At 36.8% G+C, this 18,653-nt stretch overlaps 1 protein-coding gene across 1 annotated transcript in view; it reads left to right on the top strand.

Moving 5' to 3' along the window:
* Window positions 1-18,653, top strand: part of LOC139712322 (rifampicin phosphotransferase-like) — a 73,155-nt gene that overhangs the window by 19,630 nt on the left and 34,872 nt on the right. The window contains exons 7-18 of the mRNA XM_071624161.1: window positions 2,940-2,995; window positions 3,624-3,676; window positions 4,200-4,330; window positions 6,613-6,760; window positions 7,402-7,463; window positions 8,714-8,847; window positions 9,626-9,682; window positions 10,368-10,456; window positions 13,061-13,188; window positions 14,931-15,001; window positions 17,364-17,428; window positions 17,931-18,001. Coding sequence (XP_071480262.1) covers window positions 2,940-2,995; window positions 3,624-3,676; window positions 4,200-4,330; window positions 6,613-6,760; window positions 7,402-7,463; window positions 8,714-8,847; window positions 9,626-9,682; window positions 10,368-10,456; window positions 13,061-13,188; window positions 14,931-15,001; window positions 17,364-17,428; window positions 17,931-18,001 — 1,065 coding nt within the window. The remainder of the gene's footprint in view (window positions 1-2,939; window positions 2,996-3,623; window positions 3,677-4,199; window positions 4,331-6,612; window positions 6,761-7,401; window positions 7,464-8,713; window positions 8,848-9,625; window positions 9,683-10,367; window positions 10,457-13,060; window positions 13,189-14,930; window positions 15,002-17,363; window positions 17,429-17,930; window positions 18,002-18,653) is intronic.

Below are 18,653 nucleotides of genomic sequence, written 5' to 3'. Positions count from 1 at the left end.
AAACGGAATCGAAATCGGGTTAGAAATGGCGAAGGAGTAGCATTTTGTAGCAAAATGCAGAATATAGGTCAAAAATCAAGGTCAAAGGTCAAAGAAGTCAAAGGTCAAAATTCTGTGTAGAAGTTTTGAAGCCCTCAACTAGTGCCATCATATAAAGCAAACGGAATCGAAATCGGGTTAGAAATGGCGAAGGAGTAGCATTTTGTAGCAAAATGTACAATATAGGTCAAAAATCAAGGTCAAAGGTCAAAGAAGTCAAAGGTCAAAATTCTGTGTAGAAGTTTTGAAGCCCTCACCTAGTGCCATCACTTAAAGCAAACGGAATCGAAATCGGGTTAGAAATGGCGAAGGAGTAGCATTTTGTAGCAAATGTACAATATAGGTCAAAGGTCAAGGTCAAAGGTCACAACTGAAATTCTGTGTAGAAGTTTTAAAGCTCCCATGTAGTGCTATCATATAAAGCAAACAGAATCAAAATTGGCTCATAAATGACAGAGAAGTAGCAAATTGAACATTTTGATCACACACGGACGCACACACGGACGGACGCACGGACGCACAGACACAATAAATGCTTTTTTGGTCAAAAGAGCATTATTGTTTTATTCCTAGCTTGAAGTAATTCAACTGTTTTTTTTTTCCTTTTCACTGATATATCACGGCTTGCAAATCCATTCGAGATACCAAAAAATCGGACTTTGCAACGAAAGAATACTAAAATCAATATAAAAAACTCTTCCTGTTCATAATTATCATGTGTTGTATTACAAAATGTCCCTGCATGAATAGAATAAAGTAATCAACAAATACTCACTGTATGAACATTTTTTTTTAAAAAAACCCTGAATCCTCTCTCACTTTGAGCAACATCAGTGTTAAGTTTCAAACAATAATGAGTACATGCCTTACGTACCATAATACAAGATGAGCCATGTTAACTACACCACACATTTAAGTGCAAGAGAAGAAATATCTGTTTGTGCATTTGCCTTGAGGTAGAAACTTGACTAAGCTTCCTGAAAAAAAAAATGCCAGCAAAAGCAAACATTGGTGAAGATTGTTAAACTGTTGGTATACAGCTGTGCAGAAGTTTGTTTGGGGTTTTTTTTTTGTAGAAAATGTGGTTAACATGCAATCATGTCACTGATTAGGCCTACAAACTTTGGTAGCTTTATCATCCTGTAGGACTGGGAATGTACTAATTTGAGTGCATATATATTGCATGTGGCAAACTAAACTTCCAGATGATTTAACCTTAAACTTGTGCTGAATCAAAAATCGAAAGCTCAAGCTCCCCCCCCCCCAAAAAAAAAGATAATCATGGTAAATGAATGAATAAATGAATTTAGAAATAAAAAAATATATATATATATCCATGGACATACCATGGTAATGACATCATTTCCTATGAAAGGGATTGCTGCTCTTTGTTGTAAGTTGACTTCCCAGATGTATTGAAATGGCCAAAAATCAAAAAATTTGCCTCAGTTATAATTACTGTCATGGTAACTGACGTTACATACTCGTGTATGACGTTTCGGTAACTGACGTTACACATTTTGTAGTGTTCATTTTGACTCTCCAGTATGCCAAGTATCCTTATTTCTGGTATTAAAATAAAGGCATATGGGCATACATTAGAAATCCCAAGTTACATCATACAGCTCACTTCCTTTGATGAATAAACTTAAAAATTCCTTGTTTTTGGTAACTGACGTTACATCCATCATTATCAAAGTAATTAACAGTTTTTATCAAATTCTTTAAAGCTACCAGCTTTTTTTTCTATCGTGTGGTAAAAGACTTCTCTGGTAACTGCATACATATGAAAGATTGTTGTTTAGAGTACTAATAAAGTAGATATACAGAGAGTAAGTTATGCGACAATACACTCTTTTCACCATTGAGTTAAAGGCATATTTTGGCAGCCATTTTGAAAATCAAAATGGCCGCTTTTATTGAAAAACATAATGATTCTTAAAACTTCAACTCAAGTACTGTCTGAAAATTTATGGTGTTTGAAACAAATATCATTTTGAATTTTTGGCACCTGTGTCCTAGTTACCGTGGAATTGCCCATCTATATATTTTAGTGGCATTGAATATATTGGTTGGAGCATGACACTTTTCGCATACTTGCAAATATGATTGTTGGCTTTACATTGTCTCTTATACAAAGTGGCATGTTTTACGATATGATTAGTCTGGACTCTGTCAGTCATTAGTGCCAATGACTGCTTTTCTACAACAAGGCAATGCAATGTTTAAAAATATAAAATGAATAGGGAAAAAAAAAAACCACGGAAAGCCAACCCTTTCCACCATGTGTGAAAATGTGAGACATACAGTTCATATTCAGTGAAGATTGCACTTGGCATGCTGGTACACTGTCATTGCAGCCTTTAAAGCAGGTGATTGATGCTGAATGCAAAATGCACAATTGTTTGCTGATTCTGAATTTATGTCTCTGGCCCAAATGCCCAGTGATGAATGTTTCAAACAACAGCTTCCCTTGCTTTTCCTGTAGTCAGAATTTGTAAATACCACAAGGTAAACAAGCTAAACAGATGAACTTGCAAAGATGTTTTATGCAGAAACTAATCACGGGTACATCAGTTAAAGCAGTCCACAAGATTATAATTAATTAATTCAGTTGCATGCATTGTGTGCATTTTGTTTGAGTTTGACCATCATGTATAGTGTACTTCACATCTCGCTTTAGATAAGGTTTGTGTGGGGAATTTGCTTGTGATCACTTTCAATTTTCAAAATGTTCTTTTTATGCCCATGTTCACACTGAATGACTTTCCATTATTTTGCAATATTTTGTTATGTTTCCCTACATGTCTTCACAAATTCATTTACTTTTATGATAAACTTTCTGAATACACCTCAAACAGACTCTAAAACATTTGTTCCTTTTTTCATCACCCTCATAGGTGTTCGTGACTGGGCTGCCTTCTACTGCTATGTGCTTCACTTTGCTGTTTTAGAGGTTAGCTCTGATCCTTGTATTTAACTACAAGCTGCAGATGTATAATGAATTTTATTACCTAAATTGCGTTACTGTGTTTTCACACCACTGAACATTTTTTTTTTTAAATGTCTGTATTTGTTTGATTGAAATACATTTAGTAGTGTGTAACACAGTATTGTCCTTACACCAAGATGTATACAATGTTATCAAACTTTTGCTTACTGTATACAGTTAGAACACTTGAATAATGAAGGTAATGACTTTATGGTCATGAAGATCTCTTGTCATTCTGATGATTTTTTTTTTTTTTTTTAATAGATAAAAGACCATTTCTAGCCTCGATCAGAGTGATCATTGTCCATCTTAAGCTTTCATGATAGTGACAATGTAACAAGCAATCTTGGTTACAACTTACTTAAGTGCTGCTAGGGCTAAGCACAAAGAAAATTTCAATTTTTTGGAAATCAAAGTTATTGCAGTTACCATTGCAACATTAATGAATGTCACAGTTAAATGTTATTTTTGTTGAGTTAGTGGTATCGTACATAAAACAGTTACTAGATGATGCAATCATCTTTAAATGTTGTCAAACTTGATGACTGGAACCAGTTTCTGACACCATTTCCATGAATTCTTCCCATTGTAGGATGGATGTTCGCTTCAAGTTGGTGTATTTTCTATCCCAGGCTATCTATCACAGTGAGTTTTAGAACCATCCTCTCAATCATCTCAGTTATTCTTAGATTTAAACCATTCTTTGTCAGCAACACTTACATTTGTGAGCGTATGAAGGTCATCAGGGACTAAATCTTAGCTTTCACTGGGCTTACCCGACATAGCAGCAGCTACCTTTTACATTAACAGAATCCATTAACTAAAGTAGACACAAAGAACAGCTCAAAATACAGCATTAGACCCAGAAACAAGTATGACTGTGAATGCAGTAGTAACTTGATTGCAACTGTTTTGGGAGACACACTATGCATATTCTGTCTTTGATATTGCTTTTTGTTGATTTTTTTCAAACAGAAAAAAATGTTTTCATGCATGTACAGCGTGTATCTAATATTGATCAAGAAATAAGCATACAAGTGATTATCAGGGTTGTATTCTTTGTTCGAGAGGGTCTTCACATTTATTGATTTCATTTCATTAGTGAAGCACATATTAGTGAATTATTTCATGCATGTAACACTTCTGTATATCGGTATTCCTCTCTTAGCTTGTCAGTTGGTTATTTGTTCATGCCAAATGGAGTGAAATGCCCTCTCAAGTCAGTGGACATCTCATTACCCAAGCTGATGCCTGGTAACCAGCCTCCTGACAAATACAGCTTTACATTCAAAGTTGAAGGTGAGAGTGAAAATTTTCATTAGACCATCATCTGATACTTTATATTTACATTAATATTTTGTTCAAGTATGGTGTATTGTTACATGAGCATCACATAACACATGACATTATTCATACACGAAACAAGAAAAAAAAAAATCTATCTTTGTTTCTGTGGCAAGTGCCACCACAAAGGGAGGTTACACATCCTGTAACATTTTAATATATAACATGCCATGCATGGCATTTATTGTGTACTGGGACTTTAAATAGTCATATACCATGTATAGCATTTATTGTGCATTTGATATGCATTCAGTACATCACACACTTTGCATAGCATTTATTGCGTTTTCAAATATGGCCAAAAGAATGAAAACAAGCAAACAAACAAACAATTTATTCTTGGTGTGATATTGTAATGAGACTGGCTAGTTTTACAAGGTATGTGTGTAGTACAAGTGAATACTGAATTGTTCATCTTCATCCACATGAGCAGTATGAAGTTAGAAAATACAAAGTATGAATAAGAACTGATGAGACATGTAGTTCTAGGAATTATTCAAATTTAATGTACTCATTTCTTTGTCATGCTTGAGAACGCATAATACCAATCATTCCAACTTCATTAAAAAGCTACAAAATTGGTTAATTCAATAGAATTTATTCTGCGTAGGCTCCCAACAAGTGCAAGAGAACTTTAATATATTGCAGTGCAGATTGTATAACGAAGTTTTTTTTTTTTTTTTTAAACTCTTGCTTGGGAAATGGTGTAATTCTACTAACTAATTATTAAATCTAAATGCATCTAAATGTTTGCAGATTTGTCAACAGCAAATATAGCTTGATTTCTTTTTTTGTCCCCGCCGAACGAGTTCGAGCAGGGGACTATGAAACGGGCTCCGTACGTGTGTGTGTCCGTGTGTCCGTCCGTCCGTCCGTCCGTCCGTCCGTCCGTCCGTCCGTCCGTCCGTGTGTGCGTCCGTGTGTGATCAAAATGTTCAAAATGCTACTCCTTCGCCATTTCTAACCCGATTTTGATTCTGTTTGCTTTATATGATAGCACTACATGGGAGCTTTGAAACTTCTATACAGAATTTCAGTTGTGACCTTTGACCTTGACCTTTGACCTATATTGTACATTTTGCTTCAAAATGCTACTCCTTCGCCATTTCTAACCCGATTTTGATTCCGTTTGCTTTATATGATGGCACTAGGTGAGGGCTTCAAAACTTCTACACAGAATTTTGACCTTTGACTTCTTTGACCTTTGACCTTGATTTTTGACCTATATTGTACATTGCCTACAAAATGCTACTCCTTCGCCATTTGTAACCCGATTTTGATTCCGTTTGCTTTATATGATGGCACTAGGTGAGGGCTTCAAAACTTCTACACAGAATTTTGACCTTTGACTTCTTTGACCTTTGACCTTGATTTTTTACCTATATTCTACGTTTTGCTACAAAATGCTACTCCTTCGCCATTTGTAACCCGATTTCAATTCCGTTTGCTTTAAGTGATGGCACTAGGTGGGGGCTTCAAAACTTCTACACAGAATTTTGACCTTTGACTTCTTTGACCTTTGACCTTGATTTTTGACCTGTATTGTACATTTTGCTACCAAATGCTACTCCTTCGCCATTTCTAACCCGATTTCGATTCCGTTTGCTTTATGTGATGGCACTAGGTGAGGGCTTCAAAACTTCTACACAGAATTTTGACCTTTGACTTCTTTGACCTTTGACCTTGATTTTTTTACCTATATTGTACATTGACTACAAAATGCTACTCCTTCGCCATTTCTAACCCGATTTCGATTCCGTTTGCTTTATGTGATGGCACTAGGTGAGGGCTTCAAAACTTCTACATCTGTATAGAATTTTGACCTTTGACTTCTTTGACCTTTGACCTTCATCTTTTTACCTATATTGTACATTTTGCTACTAAATGCTACTTCCGGCGGGGACATATATTACGCACCACGTAATTTCTACTTTTCCTTGTTTTTTTTCCTTTAAATTCCCTGTACTTCAGATTAAGTATGTGTCTCGTGGACAAAAGTCCAAGATCAAAAAATTTTTATGACCAAATGAGTTTTGGAGTTTCAGTTGTGAGAATGAAATGTGTTCAAACATAGAAGTATTGCTTATCCTAGGCACGTCTATGGGGAATGCATCTTATGGCAAAAGCAACTTGTCCTCAACGGGTTAGATTGCATTGTGAATTTGTATCATTAGAATTGTGCCAGCTACGTGTGTGACCATGCAAGTCTTGCATCCATCCATTAATACACCGTGCAGATGGCAGAACCTTTTGGGTGAGGGTGGAGGCAGAGTCAAACCCTGTCTTCTACATGGGACCACGCTGGGAAGTGAAGATTCATGAGCGGAAGGCTAAATTCACAGTGAATGGCATCAAAGGCTGGGGGATCTCTGAGATTCTGCACAGGTGAAAGGAAGCTTGTTTATTAAAGGAAGATGTTTTATTTTCACTATTGCTGGCATGCTTTTAGGAAATGTACAAAATATCAATGATAAGGTCAGTAATTACAAGTTAATGTTTTGGAATAGCAAATCTTTCATTATTTTCTAGCTCTTGCCATGTACCCGTTTGACCCTTTTTGGAAGTGATGAGTTATGAAGTGTTGCTTGTATTTTACACCATTCAGCAGGTCAAATTGCTCGCAAGATGGAAGTAATGCAGAAAACATGATTTTGATAGATCTATTCCACTTTTTGGGGGAACAACTTGTTGAATCCTCATATAGACTTGTATGACGCATATACGGGTTCCTCTGCTGTAAGTATTCAACTATGAATGTATGTAATTACATCGTGTATTATACTTTGATATGAAAGTTCTATGGGGGTACAAATGTGCTTTTCCATTTTGGTTACATGTTGAAAAATTCATCACTTGCAATGCATTCTGAGAATACAACATTGATTTCACTGTATGGATTTATTTGAATAATTCAGTATGAATCTGAACTGTTTGAATGGATGACATGAATCGTGAGAAATGAGATTTTGTCAGCATAAGATTTTGATATATAGTGCACATATATGCACTTCTTTAATTTTGTACAGGTATGATGGTGGTAGACCAGAGGAGTATGGCAACAGAACCATGTCTCTTTTCAAGGAGCCAGGTGGGATGTTGTATTTCTTGTGGAAATCGACAGAAATCACCAGATATGTTTCCTCAGGATACATGCTTGTTGTAATATCCCCCTCAGAGAAAGATGAAATAACTCATTGCAGAAGTTCCACTAAACAGTATTCTGAAGATTTTATGAAGCAGTCAGGTGATACTGATCAAATCTAAAATTTCAACATTGATAGAGATATTACAAGCAAATCTAAATATATTCCTACTGGGTCTTTCATTAAAAAAATAATAATTTGATATTGGAAATCATAAAATGAAATGAGGAAAAGTGAATATATTTTAATTTAATTTCATCAAAGTTGATGTGTTATTGTTGTTTTACAGAACAATACATGTGTATGTTTGCCAAAATGTAGTGAAAATAATTTTGGCTAGGAGGTTTCGAATCCTGACACTACGGGTTCAATAATTTATGTGTACAGTCACTCATATTATGGAGCCTGATATGATATACAAAGGCAGAGAACTCGACCTGGATGCATCAAATCCTGCACTGCTAGTTTAATTTCAAATTTCATCATTTTCCTTTTTTTTTCCATTATTCTTACCATTCAAAAAATGGTCCTCCCTTTACTGGCCAAAGTGTTTGGTAGAACTATTTAGAATTTGCACCATAGCATGTGGTATGAATATTCAAAGAAATTTCATATGTTCTCATATCTGTCCCTTGGCCCCTAATATAGAAACTGCATGCAGCTGCCCCTCTTGAAATCACTGTGCCTACAGCCATCCTGGCATGTGGGTGAACAGTGTAGCATGTGTTTGTGTGCATGCAGGTGCCATTTGGAAAAATGTGAGATTAAATTCCACAAAAACTTAAATCGTGGAAGGGTTATTTTATTTGTAATTAACTGGTTTTTAATGCCTATAACCAATTAAAAGCAATAAATTGTCCATGAAAAAGTCAGTCTGGTATTAACCTGTTGAATACAAGCTGATTTTTCCTAACAAACGTTTCCCACAGACACCCGCCTGAGTATACTCGGGACTAGTCTTCAACCGTTAAATAGCATTTGGCTGTTAAACTTCCCACAATGGGTTGAAACTATTTCATTTTATTCCAAACCTTATCTCTCATATAACTTACATCATGTCATCTTTACCTATCTGTGTCCAAAATGAGTGAGAAAAATTCATGTGATATATATACTGTTTTTTACAGACTGCATGTTTGCTTTAATTCTCTCGTCTTTTTTTCTTGCACTCTTCTTGTTGTCTGCGTAATATCAGAACCTAGCAAGGAAGACGCAGATCAGTTGGTGCTTCCATTTGACTCAGTTGGCTGCCAGTCCCCCAAACTTGTAGGGGGCAAAGGGAGTCAGCTAGCTATACTCACCCACCTGAGTGAGAGCTCACAGCCCAAGGTAGGATGACAGTGTACATCAGTTGGAAAAATAAAAGCCAAATTTAAATTGAGACCACAACTACCTGGTATGACAATTGGGCAATTTTCTAATCTACCTATTATGGTTTTCTTTTTGAGAACATTTGCAATGATGAGCAAGGGAGGTTTACAGAATTTGAAAAAAGAAAGAAAGAAGAAGAAGGAATCACTGAGAATATGGACAGATGCAAGCGTTAATTCGACAACGCAATATACAATTATAGACATTACAGAGATTTTTATCTTATTTTGGATTAACTGGACCCCTCTTGCATGAATGGAAGACTTGGTATGATAATAAATAACTTCCTAGATAACACTAATAGTGACTGCCATTGCAGCAGCTAATTAATTGTAATTTCCTACCATCCCTGTGACTGTCAGAGTTCTTTAATATGGTATATATATTTCACATATATGTGGAGTATCATAGCCCACTAATCTATACTATGTCTTAAACATACAGTAGGTCTAAGGCTGTAGAGCTACACTGCAGACAGGTGGCTTTGTAAGTAGTAATGCAGATTTGTGGCAGATTCTACTTTTCAGGCATATAAAAAGGGAGACGGAGTGTTATTACTAATTTTGCATTTGTAGATACGGCCATGCATGATAAAAAAGAAATCTAAAGATTGATATGCCCTCATTAGTCTTGATGATTTAACTAGCTGTTAATTCATGTATTCATAATTATACCACACTAATTTTCTTTGTTTTCTGTTGTGATTTTTTTCCGTTTTTGTCATTCTTTATTGGAGTATGTTGTGCCTCCAGGATTCTGTCTCACAAGTGCTGCATTCCAGCTCCAGTTAAAGGTAATTGCAACTGTGAAGCTTCTTTTTTTTTTTTTCTATTGCCCAGAGAGTGTGGGTCAAAATACCTACTTATTATTATGCTTTGAATGCTTAGCTCAATGCTTGGTCCATTTTACTGCAGTCTATGATATGTACATAGAGCATACACCAGATACTTAGTAGTATTTTGTGCAGTTATTCATTCTCCACAAAGTTAGCATCTTATGGAGTGGAAATATGACAGAACAATTCACTGTAGAGGGATAACTGGAAAAAAATAAAAAAGGTAATGAAAGTCCTGGTTTACAGATGAACTTTAAAGATTTTCAGGAATTTCACCACTTGGTACATGAATAACAGGCCATTGCACAGATTACAGTAATTTTAAGAAAATTCAACTCGGAACAAGTGCAATCATTACCACTTTGCAAAGTTATAGTGTTTGTGAAATTACCAGTTCTTCAGAAAGATCTGACTTTATTTGATCTCATGTGATTCATGGATATGTTATGTCTGTAAAGGGCAACTGACTTATACAGTCTATCTAAATCTTCTTTAGAAATGTATTAAAGTGCATTCCTTTTCCCTTAAAATTGTAAATTGCAGGAATGTAAAAGGAAGCAATAGGCTTTGCATGTATACTTATTATAACCAAATTCTTGACATATTTTGATGTTTTACTTTCCTGGAAATTTATGTCTTGTAGTCACACCCTCAACTCGAAGAGGCTATAAGTGATCTGACTGAGGTCTCCAGTTTAGTTCAATCTGCCTACCTAGAAGACACATGTAACAGGTAACAGTGTTGATACAGAGCTGGGTTTTTAACTACCTTTAATAAAATTTGCAATTTTAGCGAGAATTTAATTTGATATTGTTTGATATTATTTCCCCAAGTGATATCAACTCCATGCTATGATCCTGAAATAGAATATAATATTTGTTTTATAAAATAACTAGAGAAGCACTCTGAGAATGCAGACCTCCACCAAGCAGCTACTTTTCACCAATGACCTTGTTCTTCCATAGAGATCAGTGATTTCCACCCATACGTGCATGCTTAAAATCGCCCGATTTCCCAATATATAGCCTTTTGTTACATCATCAACCCTTAGCTGCACGGCACGTCTCGCCCTAGCAGAAACTATAGCATGCACTTCAGTGCACGTTTGAAACCCTAAAAAATGTGCAGCTTAATTTCCCAAGTTCATTGAATCTACCTGCCCAAATATTTCAAATCCTTCATAAGATCCATGAAAATTTCTTGATCACTGCCAAAATTTATACATCTGTTCCTTATGTTATTCTCAACCTTTCCTGCAAGTTTCATCCAAATCCGTTTACAACTTTTTGAGTTATTTTGCACATGGACAAACAAACAAAGAAACCAGCGGTAATGAAAACATAACCTCCTCCCATGGCAGAGGTAATAAAATACACTTGAATTACATTTTACTCCGTCGATCGCGATCATGTCAGCCTATTTACACACGATAATACTTTAAATAAATTTTTGGCTATGTTGTCATGGAAATTTGCACTGAGATTGCATGGACAAAGGTGACTTCTTGTGCTGTGGAAACCAAGTGTTTAGAATATATGAACTACATGTGGCAATTGAACCAGGAGAGGGTGGTTTAGCACTATGGGGTAGTCTAGTACTATTGGGCCGTTTGGATACTATTTTGTAATTATTGAATTTATGACCCCAAATTCAACCAATCAGAATTGAGGATTCATAAAATGAGGTAAATAATGCACATCATAAAATAGTGATAAAGATCCTAATCAAATGATTGGTTTAGAGATATCATCTTTTCTGTGATATGAAAGCCCTACTTAACATTTCACCAGGCATTAGTTTGCGCCTACACTAATGATCACTCATCCACTTTCAGCTGCATTGCCTGTGAATTAAAAATGCGTTGCGATTATTTATGTGTGTGGTTCAGACAGCTTGAAGCTGATGTGGACCTAGGAATCTTGTAAAAATGTCTGCCACAGAATTTATATCATGTCACCATTTTATAAAATCAAGTAATGCACATTACTTGGTTAGGTGCTAGAAAAATTATCTGCCTGCTGTAACTCTTGCACAGTGCAAAACACATTACTGAACTACTAAAAAGCTACTGTCAGGTGAATGATTCTTACTAATGCCCTGTGGAATTTACTTTAAAAAAAATATTATTTGTAAGATTAGACTCACTATTTTAAATGAAACCAGCAAATTTTGTTTCCTTAACCCTAAAAAGACTGGGCTATTTTGGTAGCTCGAAAGACGGGGGGGGGGGGGGGGGGGGGGGGGGGGGGGGGGGGGGGGCCTCAAGGGCCCCCCTTAAGATCTCGGCCGTGGATCGCGCGATCGCCGTGGAACTTTGCACAATGGTAGTGTGCGATGTAATCTACAAGATCGTGTTTTTAAATTTTCCAAAATAGTCTTCTTTTATTTTATTTTTATTAATTATGATAATTTATGCGAGAAATCAGAATCTTTCATCTAAATCAGTAGATAAAGCTCCAAAAGTGCTCATTTTTGGTATAGTTATTCTTTGTGGCATTCTTAGCAAATGTACTTGAAAAAAAATTCGGTATCAATTTATTTCTTATTTATTTTATTGTTTCATGAATTTCTTATGTATTTCTTTGTTTTTTTGACCTTTTGTTTTATTGTTTTTTGTAACAAAATTTGTCACAGACACTTTTTGAAGCATAATACTCCTAAAACAAACTGATTTTAGCCATTGAGAGTAAAAATAAGCATATTTATATGAACCATGTGAAAATCACATTTTTTAGCCATTTTTGGCCTCACGTGCATGTACAAAAAGTCATGTAACTTCAGAACCGTACCCCCAGGCGTCACAAATTTTGTGTCAAAATGTGCGGGAAACTCAAAAGAAAAAAGTCATGGAGCATCGCGGCGAGAGCATTGCGTGTTGCAGAGTAATCGTGCGAAATGTCGAGGGGGGGGCCTCCGAGGCCCCCCCCCCACACAGTGCAGTTAGGGTTAAATGTCTGTTAGAATGACTTCCCAAAAATGAGTGAACAATCACAGTTATTTTAAATTTTGTGCCTCTTTGGTCTTTTAAGCTGGTGACTGTGAAGGAAGGCTTGAAACATTACATGTGTATCAATGAATACGCTATTTTCATTGAGTTTCTGCTTTCTCAAAGCTCCAAATGAGAAAGCCCATCCGTCAGCAAAGATTTTATGTTTTAATCCAGTAACTCATCCTCCATATAGCATTTGTATTATATCCTTATCATTGTCTAAACAAACCTACTGTAATTCATAATTTCGTATATTCATACCATCTAATTTTTGGAGACATATAAAGTAAGCATAGCATGTTTCCGTGGCTGCCTTTATTCAGGGTGTGTTTTTCGTCTTCATTTAGGGTATGTGATTTGTTTGAGAGGACACCGCTATGCGCTGAGGTAAGACGTGCCCTGAGGCTGGAGCTGGACAGACTCTTTGGTCAGACTGTTGGGCAGCGAAGATTTGCAGTCAGGTCCTCTGCTACAGGTCAGTCAGTTAGATTGAAAAAAGAAAATACTTGTCACTCTGTAAAGGTGATAAGACATGCTTCTGTGATGTGTTTATTACTACTGCAATCTGTAGTTTCCATGGTCCTCAGAAAGCCTAATGGCATTCATCATTTTCATGACTTAAAGGAGAAAATATGCTTACACAAAACAGATAATATAATACAAAGTCTTTCTGTATTGAAGGTTGATGAATACAGTTCCGTGACATTTGCTCCGTTGACAATTGCTCTCATGAAATATGTGCACGATAAGCCAAACGTAAATTCTACCCACAAACATAACCCTACCCCTAATCTTAATCCTCACATCAAAGTAAGACCAGATCAATTGTTGCAGGAGCAAATGTTGTGTCACCGATGACTACACCAATATTCATGAAAGTTATATTCATTTATCAAACTTCTGCCTAAGTGCATTGCTTTTTACATACAGCCAATGAAAAATGACTTTTTAATTCAAATCAGCTCATAATTTTTAGTAGACCTATGATTGATTAGATTTTCATTGCAACTGATTGACAAGTTGCCCTACATCGACGTAAATAAGCACTGAATTGATCAGTGTTTTAGTAGTAGCCATGATAAAAATATCATGGGCGTACATACTCGAGCAGGATTCAAACCTACGACCTGATTACCGGACAGGCGTCATCTCCACTAGACCACCGAGCTTTAGCCCGACAGCAAGTGTTGGTTCTAATCCTTACAGCATGCAGCGGGTACTGCTTTGTTATTCAAATTCATGAAATTCTTCCGTCGAGATGTTCTCGACGGAAGAATTTCATGAATTTGATTAGATTTTGTTTGTTTGTTCATATACTAATTGTTGGGTTTTCCCAGACAAAAGAGTGTATGGGTTGGTTGTGGATGGGAGGGGATGAGGGTGGGGAAGCCTACAGCTGCCCCGCTTCCCATGATGAATTGAACATTTAACAGAAATAGAAAACTCTGAGATAAACTTAATCGTAAATGGCAAAATTTCTTTGAAGTCATCACCATAGTCAGGAATGTCCCAACATAACAATGACGTATACACGATATATGTGTCCCTTAGATCATCACAAAACCACCTAAAAAGTTGCCAGATATGTATTTTTATTCAAGGGGCAGATTCTGAAAAAGCAGACTCTAAGCTTTAGAATGATGTATAACTCACACAAGTGGACTTTCCCAATCTATCTAAATAGTGAAAATAGTGTGCACTTTCTGGAAGAGGCTTTGAAGTTATGGGTCTATTCAAATTTGCTGTACTCTGTGCAAGAATGGGACAAAAACAGGGTTTAAAACTCTGTACCAACCACAATGAAGGGATTATCAGATTGAGCAGAAATTTTCCAAACTTATTATTCTATTCGTGGCTGATGCCAACTTTCAATGCAGGAGTGTGAATTTTTTTTTTTTTTTTAAACAAATGAAAAGAAGGGGCCTCTAAGACATACCTAATCACACTATTCTACTAAAAGTGTTCCAGAAAAACTGCAAAAAGTACAATTTCTGATTCATTTCATGATCCCAAACTTAAGAATTTTTGAGAAGAGGAATTGCTCTTTTAGAAAACAAGACAAAACTAAAGATTGACTAGGTTAACCCATTTCAGCTATTTGAATCCTCATGTACAATCAGGATGCTCGACTTTGTTGGTGTTGTGATGCATGGTCACATATATACGTGATGGAATTCAAAGAAACGGTAAGATGGATGTTCTTCCTTGCTTGTCCAGGTGAAGACACTTCTGAGATGTCTGCAGCTGGTCAGCTGACCACCATCCTTGGGGTCAAAGGTTATGACAAGGTATGGAGCATTTGATTAGAATCTGGAAAGGCATACATGTTTATTAAGGGAAACTTGCTGGTTCATTATCCAAAATAGGTACACCTTGTACACTCATTTTTCATGTTCAGTGCTAGATCATGGACACTTGAGAATAAGATGTCTACAGACCATCCTGTGATAGATGACAATCTTTATCCTTTTTATTTGCACAGTCATCCAACCGACCTTATAGGACCACTGAATTCAGGGATTAGGCTGGCATCAGAGCATTCTTGCTGCCATCATTAGCACATTCATTTGTGCCCAGGGTAATCACCATTCACCTCTGCTAGCTTGGGTTTGAAACCCAGCTTCTTCAGCTCAGATGTTATTACTTGGGTCACAAGGGCAGTGGTAGAAGCTTCTTTGGGGGTATCCAGGCCTGAGTTCCACTGCCTGTAATGTTGTGCCTGCTGCTGAACAGCCAGGTTGCTGGTGTTCCTAAACATCTGGTGCCTCCTTCACCTACTTCTCACTCCCTCTCTCTCTCTTGTAGCTCTGCTAGTGCTGTATAGAGTTCATCAGCAGCATGCTTCCTCTCTGCAAGGCTGGAAGTTAACTGCCCTTGGTTTTTAATACCCTGCTATCCTGTAGAGATTGCTTTGTGTGCCATGCCTCAATCCACCTTTTTATACCCCCGCCAAATGAAGTTTGAAGGGGGTATATAGGAATCAGCGGACGGTCGGTCGGGCGGTCGGTCGGGCGGTCGGTCGGGCGGTCGGTCGGGCGGTCGGTCGGGCGGTCGGTCCGTTGCAAATCTTGCGTCGCGAACTACTTCCTCAGTTTTCAACCGATTCCCATAAAACTTGGCACAGATGTGTGCCTTGGGTTGTAGATGTGCAAGACGTATTTTTTGACAGTACCCAAAAGTACGTTGCCATGGTAACGGCATATTATGGGAAAAAATGGGTACAAATCTTGCGTCGCGAACTCCTCCCACAGTTTTTGATCAATTTTTATGAAATTAGGTACAGATGTTCATCTGAATATGTTAATGTGCAAGACACATATTTCCGCAGTGGCAAAAAGTGCGTTGCCATGGTAACGGCATGTTATTGGTAAAATATAGGGCAAAATGCTTCATGGCAAAACTGCTTCATCAGTGTTCTTCCAATTCTCATGGAATTCATATTGAATGTTTGTCTTAGGATATAGGTCAGCATGACACATTTCTTGACAGTGACAAAAAGTATGTTGCCATGGTAACAGCTCACATATTATGAGCCAAAATGATGGAAAATTTTGTGTTGCAAACTACTTCCTCAGTTTTTGCCCAATTTCCATGAAACTTGGTACAGATGTGTGCCTTTGGTTGTAGATGTGCAAGACGCATTTTTCGACAGTACCCGAAAGTACGTTGCCATGGTAACGGCATATTAATGGCAGAAGATCAAGGAGAGATCTTGCGGATTTAACTACTTCCTCAGTTTTTTGACCAAAGCTTATGAAATGTTGTTTCGCGGGGGTATAACCAGTCGCTGTAGCGACATTTCTAGTTGTCTTTGGAGCAGTGACCACACTTGCATTAGTTGGCCTGAGAATTCCCTACTTGCCACATTGGCCCGAATTCACGAAAGTGGTACAAATGAAACCATGGTTTAAACCATGGACAAAAATTATGGAGCGCCAAGTGTCGCATGGAATATTGCATTACGAAATCAGTCATTTCATCGATGAAATGATTATTTTTAACGAAATGACAACATTTTGTAACTAAATTAACATTTCGTCCACGAAATGATAATTTCAGTAAAAAAACGGTCATTTTGTTGACAAAATGACCAATTTCGTAATGAAATATTCCGTGTGACACTTGGCGCTCCATGGTTTTTGTCCATGGTTTAAACCATGGTTTCATTTATACCACCTTCGTGAATATGGGCCATTCTGTACAACCTCTATGATTTTCTTGTACCTGAAAAAGAAGAAGAAAAGACTTTTTTTACTATATTAACACAGATATAGGAAGTACAAATGAAGAACATTCTGTATGGGTCACTGTCCTACACTAAATTATGCGCTGAATTGGAAGTAGGGCAATCAAACTACGATCATGTATGTAATAACTTGTCATTAGAATAACGACCAAGTATTTGATAATTTGGTATTCAATACAAATGCCTGCTGTGTGCATCCAAGTCCTGAGTGACAGGATATACATGTATATCAAGGTGACACTGACTATGTGCCAATCGCTGGACAACATCTTGGCTTGTTTCAAAGATGTCGCATGTAGACAATTCTGTTTAATCCACGTTTACTTTGTAGAATCTATATTTGTAATATGTAAAAAAAGATTTGACAAAACCAAGTGTTTTGACTTTGGTAATTTACACTGCAGATAATTGAAGCAGTACAACAGTGCTGGGCATCTCAGTTTTCTTTTCAAGCTGTACAGTATCGCAGGTAAGCCAGCTACAAGCCTCATTAAACACTTGGTTTGTTAATTGTTGTTATGTAAACAGTAGTTTAACCATACTTACAGTTAGTTACAGAACATTAGTATCTTTAATAATAATAATTATTTGACAAATTTGTATAGCGCAGCTACTATGTAAATGTACTCTACTGCGCTGTGATGTAACTTTACTTGTAAACTATGCTATATATATCTTGTGATCGTAATGCTTCTGTTTTCTATTGCACAGATAAAAAGGTTTGGTGTATAGCATCATACCCCCTGTTTTATTTTGCTGGACTTGACAGTGATGAAAGAAGTAATAATGTTTTGATGTGATTCATTTGTTTGTGAGGATTTCATTAATACAATATGTTTTACATTATTCTATGGTAAAGAAAATTCATTCCATGTGTTGCAGGATGACAAGGTGAACACTTGTATTCTGTATTTGTGCTTTCTGGATGTAGTTTACCTCATGTGAAGATCTCTAATACTTTCCTCCATCAGGCAGAGAGGTCAGATGGTGGAGTCAACCATGGGTGTTGTTGTCATGGAGATGGTTCCCTCAGAGGCATCAGGTATGAAAAGAGCCCTCTAAGTGACTTGTAGTCATTGAACCACTACTGTGCTGATTTTTGTTGGCTGAAAATGCCCTGAAGCAGGATTTCATTGTTATGACAGAGAAAGAGACTGTTATCTATCAATGGGACAAATGTCCCAACCATTCTGAATTTTGAGGAAAGAATCTGAATTTTGACCATTCCCAGCTCTCGTTTCAAAAGGAATTTCCTATTTTTATTGATGATGTCACTACACACTCCTATGGAAACTGTTCTTTCTTTCCTATGTTTGAGCTATGAAGTCATCCCTATTTTTCAGTCAGAAAGGTTGGGAGGTCCGAATGGGATGTTCTTACATCCTATTCTGTATCTCATTTACATGTTTGTTTGTTTGTTTGTTTTTGCATCATCTTGCTGCAATGTTGATTTTGAAGAAGACCTGATATTGTGTACATATATAATGCACATTACATAGCATTAGTAAGAATTATCAACCTCATAGAATGTTTGGACTCTTTAGAAATTACGGAGGGTGATAAGAAATGAAGATTAAGAATCTAGACAGGTAAAGAAGAATGGATGAATAAACATAGAGAAACAGAGTATTCGCAAAAATGACTCACAATCGTTTAAGTCTTGCATTATTTCCTTGTGTGTGCTTCCGGCATGA

The sequence above is a fragment of the Diadema antillarum genome, unplaced genomic scaffold, assembly GCF_040938485.1.
Source record: "Diadema antillarum isolate AM-2024a unplaced genomic scaffold, OU_Dant_1.0 seq00001792_RagTag, whole genome shotgun sequence".
Lineage (NCBI taxonomy): Eukaryota > Metazoa > Echinodermata > Echinoidea > Diadematoida > Diadematidae > Diadema > Diadema antillarum.
The sequence above is the reverse complement of the archived record's forward strand: the minus strand, read 5'-3'. Positions and strand labels throughout refer to the sequence as shown.